At 38.3% G+C, this 10,250-nt stretch overlaps 2 protein-coding genes across 2 annotated transcripts; one reads left to right on the top strand and one right to left on the bottom strand.

The window, feature by feature from the left end:
* The first annotated feature begins 1,066 nt into the window (after positions 1-1,066).
* terfa (telomeric repeat binding factor a) lies at positions 1,067-7,299 on the top strand. Its single transcript, XM_008405726.2, has 13 exons — positions 1,067-1,291; positions 1,843-1,938; positions 2,174-2,304; positions 2,615-2,701; positions 3,102-3,242; positions 3,314-3,438; positions 3,977-4,504; positions 4,631-4,729; positions 5,187-5,306; positions 5,409-5,552; positions 5,792-5,871; positions 5,963-6,009; positions 6,903-7,299. Exons 1-13 carry the CDS (start codon positions 1,141-1,143, stop codon positions 7,059-7,061), a joined length of 1,908 nt encoding a protein of 635 aa, XP_008403948.1. The 5' UTR covers positions 1,067-1,140; the 3' UTR covers positions 7,062-7,299.
* A 344-nt stretch (positions 7,300-7,643) lies between these two features.
* Positions 7,644-10,238, bottom strand: nip7 (NIP7 nucleolar pre-rRNA processing protein). The gene is made up of 5 exons (XM_008405728.2): positions 10,084-10,238; positions 9,885-9,971; positions 9,187-9,325; positions 8,931-9,071; positions 7,644-7,881 (listed from the first exon to the last, which is right to left on the bottom strand). Exons 1-5 carry the CDS (start codon positions 10,137-10,139, stop codon positions 7,762-7,764), a joined length of 543 nt encoding a protein of 180 aa, XP_008403950.1. The 5' UTR covers positions 10,140-10,238; the 3' UTR covers positions 7,644-7,761.
* Between the last annotated feature and the right edge of the window lie 12 nt (positions 10,239-10,250).

Here is a 10,250-nt window from a genome sequence, read left to right as displayed (position 1 = left end):
ATAAAGATTGAAAAAGGTTATCATTAAGTCTCATCAACATCAATATTTCCACTACATAAGAGGCAAAAAAAATTGTTTGATAGAGGACAAGCCTCCCAGACTCTGAGCCCGACAGCACCAAGCAATTTTTTTTTATATTAGACAATTAATTTAATTTCACATAATTATTGCGGTAGAAGCCATTTGTTTTTTAAATACTTAATGAAACATATTTACCGTGTTTCATGTTTGTTGTAAATATTCACAAAGAACGAGATAATTAGTCCAAGTTTATCGTTTATTTGTTCAGAAATTACAGCGGCTGTGATGCACCAAGACAAAGATAAACAAAGTTAAAACAACCTGAACAGGTGATCAACTCTAAACCACTCACACCTTTTTACTCTCCGTCTCTCTCTCATTAAGCACACCCGTTGCCATGGCAACCGCCTGMGCTACACAAGCCGACCAAAGATTACGTTAAAAACATAACATTCAGGTCGTTACGATATCAGTTTTGCAGGCTTGATATTTATTTTTGATATCATTAATAAACGCTCCTTGAACACAGAGGTGTTTGGTCGGTCAGTGAAGTTAGTGAAGTTAGTTTCATATTATTCGATATATATTCGATATATTCGATATTCGAGCTCGTTATTTTGGTAATGGAACCGAAACGCACAGAATTGCGCAACACCTTGTTGAAACAATAATTACTGAGGTTATTATTGTTGTTGGGTCATTAATTTGAACACATTTTGTTGATTTTTTTGTTGTTGTTCTTTAATAAGTTACGAACGTTTAAGCGAGCCAGAGGAGGACGTGCTGGTCTGTTTGTCTCCTAATGTCGAGATCWACTCTAAACCTTCCGCGATCGACATATCGCCCCGCTGCTCTAGCAGCACGAACAGTTCAGAAACAATATGAAATGAGACAAAAGCTATTTATTAACTGATTAAGTTGTGTTTTAGATTGTTCTTGAAAAAACTAATCAGTCACGGCTGATTAGTGGGGGTACCCTGCCGTGTCAAGGGCGTGTCAAAAACGGGGGCTTAGTTGTTCGCAGCAGTTCGCATAATGCTCGGAGGAGGCGGTATAGCGCCGGAGATCACTTTACCAACCACCATTAAACCGAAAGAAGAAGAGAAGTGAAGCGCGAACATGGCAGCAAATGAAAGTGTAAACATCGGTCAAGTAAAAGTGCAGAAGGTTGTTAACCGCTGGCTAGTGGAATATTACTTTTCTCTGACGGTGGAGTTCTTCAAGAACCAGCAGTATGCGGATTTTTGTGCTATTAGAGACGTGCTGGACGGTAAGCAGCCTCTATTCTAAACTAGCTTACACTTGCCTAGCTTCTCATGTCTGCCTATAGTAACTTTAGCGTCAACAAAGTGAACCTACTTGTTGTCTATTAACTATACCAAATGCTTATAATGTTTGCGCTTAATGTTGTAGGACAGTTTCACATTCTCTAGCGTTGCAGACTGAAATGTGAACTTACTGTATTCATATTTTGTATTCAGCAAGCACCTAAGCAAGAAGAACGACATGAAACAACTGGGAAGCTTATGTGAAATAGTTGTTTTATTTTGTGTTGCTTCTAACTGGACTCCTGCTATTGCAGTCTTTTGTCTACTTTTGACAACTCGTTTATTTCAGCTTTGGAACATGTATTAAATTACATTTGATACGTTGCCATTTGGCCAAATTTATGAGCTTTATCCTTTATGTGATAATAATAATGCTATGAAACTGCTTCATAATTTGCATCAAATGAACCTTAAATTAATTGGAAAAATCCTGAAGAGTAAGGGAAGGATTGTAGATGTGGATTGCTGAGTGTATAATTTCTGATCTCCGTAGCTGTCCTTCAACGTCCCATTGAAAGTGTTGATGACATGACCTTGAAGATCAGATTGTTGCAGTTCCTGTCTCGCATAAACGAGGGAGAAAAGCTTGGTGAGTTCATTTCTCCATGTTATTAACACAATTGCATTTATTTTAAGTGAAATGTTAAGAATAACTTGTGATACTCTCATAGTTTTACTTATGTTGGTTTAGCCAGTGCACTGGCAAAATGCTTTTAATAATGAGATATTACTTTCATTTCATTCATTTCATTCCATTCGTCCCACTGTCAGTCCTACTGTTATGGTGACCAAGCCTTGCAGTTATTGTTAATTCTGTCCCTCAGATTCATTTTTTGAACCCGATGAGTCCAAAACTCCGCTGGAATCGGCCCTAAACTTGCTGGAAAGTATGAAGGCAAATTTCCAAATTCCTCAAGCCGATTTCGACTATGTATCCACATTAATTAAAGAGATGGTAGGTGATTTATTTATGTTTTTATATATATAAACTTGTTACTGCTCTGGTCTAGTGTTGACACTTTTTAACTCAAAGACACCAAACATCCATCTTTGCAAAGTCAGAGGCTACAGCAGTTGTAATTGATAAGCCCAGCAAATCATCCGACCTAAGATTTAACCAGCAGTAGTTCTACGTATTGTAGTAGATTAATACTACTGCATATTGTTGATGAAGAAATGTGCTGATCATTTCTCTGAAGTTAAAACATGGAGATATCCTGAAAAGGCAGTTTTGATCCAGCAAATTATTTATTTCTATTTTTTAGATCCTGGGAATTTTCATAAAGAATGAGGTATTTGATAAGGCAAAAGCTGCACTCACTCTGTACTTCCCCAGTCCAGGAAATGAAAAGGTAAGTCCACCTAATCAATCTTTAACATGCTCTCATTTTGCAACTTCTAAACTAATATCGTAGATTATATTGTGTTTCTGCTGCTTCTGAGGAAATAATTAAACAATGCAAACAAAGGAATTGTGAACTGTCATTCAGCTCCCCTGGGTTGGAATATTTGGGTTGGAATATTTCTTGACATAACATAACATGTGGTTGAGGAACTAAATATTAGTTCAGTGATTAACGGGAAGCAGTAAATCCGCAAGCACTTTTTCAGTTCATTCAGTAAATGTTTGAGATTGTAGAGAAAACATGATTTTCCTGACTATTTGTGAACAGACAACCGTTACCGTTCTTGGCTACAAATTTAAGCAGTTTCCAACTGATGTTTTGCATGTCAACATTTGATTCTCTGCAGAGGGCCACATTCATGAATCTCATCTGTCAGAAGAGTAACAAACACAAGGTCATCAACCAAATCAACTTCCCACAGTTTAGGAAGGAGATGCTGTGTTTTTGCCAGAAGCTCTGCCCTTTTACTGTCCCTTTTCTTCACAAGGTTTGTTAAGACACCGCCTCTTGGACTTTTTGTTTTGAAGATGGTAATATAAATATATGTGTGTTTAACAGGCTGCATTGAGCCTTGTTGAGTCACGAATTGAAGCTGAACATGAAGCAGCAGTGAGGAGCGACGAGCAGGAGGAAGCCAGTCCGCCATCCAGCCCACAAGTAAACGGCTTTCAGTTCAGATCAAGGTAAGGAAAGTTTCATCTGCTTTTATGCTGTGAAATCTTTCTAATTACCTCTGTGATTTAAAAAAAAAATATTGTTATTATTATTTATGCAGTGTTTATCTTGCCAGAGTTACTACACTCTTTAAAAGACTTTAACCATATAGAATTAAATTCCATATGGAAATTCATATTCTAATTCTTCAAATTAGAATATGATGTTATCTATATTTCATATAAATTTTATTCCATATCTTATTGTCAACATAATAAAATTCTAGATTTCTAAAAGCAACTTTTTTTGTGTTTTTTAGATAAAAGGCGTACGTCAAATTTGTGCATTCATCTGTCCATTCATTTGCCTTTGTCTATCTGTTCTGTTGTCCATCTTTACTTCTGTCCGTTCATCCATCTTTTCATCCAACTGTTTGTGAATTCTTCCGTAATGTCTGAGTTTTGCCATTTCCATATTTAGTTACTATTAGATTTCAGGACTTTTTTAGGAATCCTGTTGTGTGGTTTTAAAACTTCTCAGTCGGTTTTTTTTTTGGTTTTCTCCCAGAACTTTGAGAAGGTGTACATTCATCCAGAAGAGCAAACTCGAAGTAGCTTACAAAGACATGGCTCTGTGCTTGGAAGAAAAAACATTTTCAGACTTGGAGCAAGAAGTGGAGGAAGAATCTCAGAAAAGAGTGTGCTTCTCCCTGGAGAGACACACTGATTCTGTTAGAGGCGCCACTCAGAGCTCAGAGCAAGAAGCCCTGTTTCAGAGAAAGTCAGTCAGCCCTATGGAAGCTTCCACAGCTGACCAGATGACACAGACGGGCGCAGAGCGCCAAGCAGCAGCGGGGTCGCTCTCAAAGACTCTCTACACGGTGGCCCGGTTTGTGGTCGAGCCGGACAGCCAGCCGAGCTCACAGTGCACAACGGCTACCGAGGAGCTGGACGTCGAGACGAGGACAACGGATTCTCCACAGATGCCGTCCACATCAAATGAAGAGCTGAGCGGCCTGCAGTGCTCAGATTCAGGCAGACAACATTCGAGGCCCAGGAGAAAGCTTCCCAGGCGCGGCAGCAATACACCGAGCAGGTTAGTTTACCGCCATCTTCCTCTGTTAATTGCTGCTTTTGCATTTTATCCCAACATGTCTGCTTTCTGTTCTTTCTTTAAGAACTGTAAGACTGAGTATGTGGGTTAAAAAAACATGTTTTTCAGAGCTTCAACTAGTTCCATCGAATACTCATCAGGCAGTGAAGGGGAATCCCCTCAGAGTGGGAAAAAAGAACTGGAGCGGCCGAATGAATCATCCAGCAAGTACGTCCAAGTGTAGTGTCGCCTCACACTGACCTGGCTTCAGGGAGTCCTAAAGATTCAGCAATTTTTCAGTTTTCAGAGTAACAACATCTGCAGTTGCATCTGAGTAAATATCACTGAAACGTTTTTACATTTCAGTCATTCAAATACAAAACTAAAAATCATGTATATTATAGATTTACTACACACAAAATATTTAGCAAATGCTTATTTCTGATCATTTTGATGATCATAGCTTATATATTTTGAAATCCTATCATTGAGTTTTCTGTAAAATCATTCAATGAAATCAAGTCAAAAATTCTATTGCACTGTACTGAAAAATGCATGGTCTGGTCACTCACTGTCACCCTCTACAATTTCCAATAAGAAATGTTTATTAAGATTCCGACCATCTGTTAAATAGATGAATATTTTCACTCGTTATGCTAAAAACATCGATTTACTTCCATGGCAGAAATGCCGACAGATCCAGAGAAGTGCCAGAAATCAAGGACGATCAACGGGCGCACCCAAACGTCTCCAGAACTCAGAAGAAGCGACCGCTCAAATGCATATCCAAGAGTTCTAAAACATGGTGAGAGGAATCATGTCATACTTATTTTTAATGTAGTGCAAAAGCTGACTCGACTCAGGTCTGTGTGGGGAAACCTTTATTTCATTTTTTTTTTAAACCCAGTGACCCGAGCAGTGGAGAGCCTGTTTGTCCGTCAGACTCTTCGTCGGACACGTCGGCTGATGCGTCCTCTCCTGACCCTGTCCCTCAGAAGAGCTCCACTCCTCACAAAGATGGTCAAAGCAAGATTCCCAGCAAATCGCTTTGGTTAGTAGAGCGGAGATAATCAGCTGCTGTCAGTTAATGAACATAAATGTGTAAAATCACCATATTTACTTTTTTTTTGTATTTATATGTTAAGAATTGATATATTCTAAACTGTTAAGCGTTAATCAATGTCCTCAGCCATGTTGTCGTTTAATGCTGCATGTTTTTATTATGGGAAGTTTTTGCTTTGCCAGTAAGAGGAAAAACTCAATTTCTTAAAAGCTTCTTGGTCTTTACAGGAGAGGACACAAAAATATAACGGAGGAAAAGGAGACGTGGATCGATGAGGACTCCCTTTTCCCCTCCACAAAGAACAGAGGTAATACTTCCTCAGCTATCAGAATCTAATCGATGCTAATCTGACTGTGAAGATCTAACAATATAAACATTATTTATGTTTTCTACTACAGGATCGGGATCAAATGAAAGCACCATGTCAAATTCAGGACACAGAAGGGTAAGCAATACGTTAAAAAAACAGTCAACTCTAAAGAATCAGTGCTAACTTAGGTTTTTCGGTGTTGTGTAAAAGTTCTTGCCCCTTTAATAGTTTTTTTTTTTCACTTTTCATTTCTTTTGCACATTTAAATGTTTAAACAAAATTTAAGACAAAAATGCTATTTAAACCAATGAGACAGGAAATAAATCCTGTCTCATCCCAAGCTCTGTTAATTTTAGTATTAAAAGTGATTAACTCAGCATTTCTAAGTTTAGCTCTACACATTACTGTCAGATTCTCAAGAAATCAGCTCAAAAGAACCTGCTTGGGAACATGAAGTAGGTTTCTTTTGATGCCTTCAGTAAAGGAAATTGAAGATTGGACATAATGGCCTGGAGAAATAATCAAAACATATTTATTTTTGCTCAATTTTTAAATTAAACCGATTTAATAATGTTTGGAACTTATATACTTTTAGTTTTTATTTAGTTTTATAATGATCCAACTTGACTGGATTTGATAAAAGTGACAGTTCTTCCTAACAAGTCACTGTTAACTACCAAAAACATGGACCCTTTTCTTTGGCACCAGGATGTTTCACTTCTATATAGGCGGCATAAAATGCTCGATAAATCAGAACAGTGCCAAGTATCTAATGCTCTCCTCCTATCCTTCGGTAAAGTAACGTTTTTTAGTTGGATCAAGGCAAATCCACCGATACTTTTGTGCTCCAAGGCCTTTTTAGGTAAACTGAACATCCTTGTGATTTTGTTGTCAGAGGCCTGGTGATACTCAGATTAAGCATTTAATGAGCTTAATTCCAGAAGCGTACTTCTTAATTTAGAGTAAAAAGTTTCAGCTTTTCAAAGCAGTACAAACCTGACCATCTTTTATCGTTTCTGCTGCTGCAGAGGTGGACTGACAGCGAAACGGAGAACTTGATTCAAGGGGTCAAGAAGTTCGGCGAAGGGAACTGGAATAAGATAAAGGCGTACTACTCCTTTAACGACCGCACCAACGTCAACATCAAAGATCGGTGGAGGACATTGAAGAAGAAAAAATTGGTTTAATTTTATTTTGTAAGATTTTTTTTTTTCTTATTCAGATGTTTCTGTTTAGAAGCTGAGTTTTTTTTTAACGAGCTGTAAAAAGAAAAAGAAAAAACTGGATTATTTTGTACATTTCTTGTTAAAGGAGTCATCCATGCAGTCTTATTTTAAAGGACTTTTGTAAAAGAATGGCACAGATTACAGCCCTGTGCTTTAAATTATCTTGGTTTTCACAGGTAATAAATGACCAATAAATACATAAAAAGGCCAGTGTTTTTATTACGCTTGTGACTGGTAAAGATATGAGGTCCCTGGTTCATGTTAAAATCCTGAGTTTATCATAGATAAAAGCATAATCATAAAACCCCAATCACTGCAAGAGTATGATAATTGGTTTATTAAGAGGAAAAACATTTACAGGGAAAAAAACATGACCTCCACCTTCAATTTGGTGATTTTTAAAAGAATCCATAAAAGACTCCACATATTCCAGGTTTGCAATATAAAAATAAGTCAATGGAAACATATCGCCGTTGTGGGACTGCAGAAAAATATTCTCCAGATGTTACGGATCCCACGGCAAGAAGAAGGCGACGCTCTCATCCCGCCAAGTCACAGTGAAATGTCACGTGGGCAAAACGAGCGGCTGTGACCTCCAGCTGCTCTGGACCCACATTTCTAAATGAGAAAATGAAAAACTGTCCATCCAGATGCAGGGAGTTTATGTCAGCGTGTCCTCGCTCCTGATGAACTCTCCCACATCGGCCTGGTGGAACACAACAATGGACATGGGGTCTACTCGCCGACACTCCTGTGTGGACTTGGCTGCTACTCCGAAACCCTGACGACAAAAGCAGAGAACATTCAAAGCTTTAGGTGAAACGAGAACTTGGACACATTGTCTAATTTAAGTGGAAATCCCTCTGCTTCTAGGACAGTTTATGTTTAGTATGTCAGAAATTATTCTTAACCATTAAATTGTGTGAGTGAGGGTAAATTTTAAATCACGCTAAATGCTCTCGATTACCTGGAGCAGCTGCTTTCATCGCTTCACACATGGAAAAACGGCAGCACTCTGCAGCAAGTCATGGTTAAAACAAATGAGCTCAGAAATGACCTGCACACAGCTCTGTTACCGGCTCCAGGGCCACATTTACAGCTAAGCAAAATTGTTTACACCCTAGCCAGTTCTGACTGAAATCAACGTCACCTTGGAGTGGCCTGTCCAGAGTTTTGACTTAAACTGGGAAGGGAGCTAAAGATTAGGCTAATAGCAATGAGGTCTTCCAATCCACCTAATTTCCTATCACAAACAAGCTTCTTTGTTGAAAACAGACTAAATCTGTTTGGCCAAAAGTATACAACCCCAAATTAAGTTCACTGACATCATGAAAATAGAAAACTACACCAAGGTTTTCAGCAATATTAGATAGTTGGAAAAGTACTTTTATCTTGGGCAACATTGGAGGTTTCGGCATGCCAGCGATTCTTCCCTCTCCTGGAAGATGCCTCTGTCACTTCCAGCAGGAAAACAACTTCTTGCTTAAAAATAACTTCAGATGTAGCAGTATAACTTTGCAAAGGTAGTTTTTAAAAATGTTATTTTTCAGCAGCTATTGACAAGTGCTAAACGTCAGAGTGAGTTGCTATTGTTACTTCTGTTGCATCATCAATTAACAAGCGTGTACTAATCCTATTGAACGCCTTGCAATCCTCCGAATAGGCTGAACTTTAACTGTTCAAAGAATGCCGCCACAGAACGAGTCTGACTTTTTAAAGTCACCTTATGGTAACCCAACTGAGCCTTTCCAGTCAAAATACTTTTGAAAAAGAGGGTCCATATTCAAGTATTTTAAATGCAAAAACGGTGGGAGTCAGAAATAGACTTACCAAAGGTACATCAGCCATGGAGTAAACCACTACTCCTTGATACTGCATCGTGTTTTCAGTAATTCTACCGAGGCCAGACTTCAGCACATGGTTCCCGTACAAGAAAGACTGCTCTGCTCCAGGTTTCACCCACACCTTGAACTGAGGATATGATAGTTTCAGATCATGTACGTCTGCTTTCAAATTTAACAAGTGTTGCCTGCGTTTTATCTCTACTCCAACTGGCATGGGAAGGAATCGTGCGGAGAATACACACCTTTGCATAGGGAGCCAGGAAATCCAGAGCTGTGATGTGCAGGCGGAACTTCTTGGTCTTTGTGAATTTTCCAAAGCATGTTCCCACTGAAATAAGTTTGTCTCTGGAAAAGTTTGTGGCCAACTTGAGAATTTTCTCGCTGTGGACAGAGAAAGTAGTTCTCAATATGATTCTCAGTTAACCAGTGGCAAAGCTTTTAAGGGTGAGACGAGGAAAATAATGGTGTTATCAGGAAAAAGAACATTTATGCCAGAAAAGCACTTTGTTACACATAAGACAAAATAGAAAAATGGTATTCGATATTTAAGTCAGCTCAAAGATTGACCAAATGAACATGATGAGAGTTTCAAAAAGATACAAATTTAACAACCATAATAGACCAGATAAGAAGATTGTGTCTGATTTAGCTGTGATTTAGCTTTTTGACATTGTATGTATGGTGAAGAAAGTTGTTCTAGATGGTCATTTGCAGTTATTTACAAAAAGTATAAGTATATTAAATTATTTTTAAGCTCTTGGCTTTTTAAATGAATGAGAAATGATCATCTGATATTGAGGACTCCTTGGAGGAAGTACTTCGGTACATGTGAAAAACAGGTTTTGAACAATTTGAAACATGCCATCACAAAATACGTGAACAGTATGGAGCTCCATGTGCTTATAAAAATAATTATATATTTGTATTAACCAATAATTACCTCATGTAGTACACACGGTCTTGATGTAGCCTGAAGCAATAGGTGCCATCGGGTCGGTCAACGAGAAGCTTAATGTTTTCCCCTATGCTTTTTGGGAAAGAACATACACTGATCACATGAATGCTAACATGCAAGCTAATACATATTATTGAAAGTTGCTCCCTTTCGGGCCAATAAAGATCATTTTAAGCTCACTTACTACTTTGATAGCTTCTCAAACATCGTTTTTGTCTCCTCCTCAGTTAACGGTCTCATTTTTAGGATTTAAAGCCGTCTTTTTTAGCAGGGAATGTGCGGTTTTTAGTCCGTAGAGGGGTAAAAACGTGGGTACCAGCGGAAGTAGTCACACTTTAAAGCGGAACTTGT

Source organism: Poecilia reticulata, linkage group LG3 (assembly GCF_000633615.1).
Source record: "Poecilia reticulata strain Guanapo linkage group LG3, Guppy_female_1.0+MT, whole genome shotgun sequence".
NCBI lineage: Eukaryota > Metazoa > Chordata > Actinopteri > Cyprinodontiformes > Poeciliidae > Poecilia > Poecilia reticulata.
The sequence above is the reverse complement of the archived record's forward strand: the minus strand, read 5'-3'. Positions and strand labels throughout refer to the sequence as shown.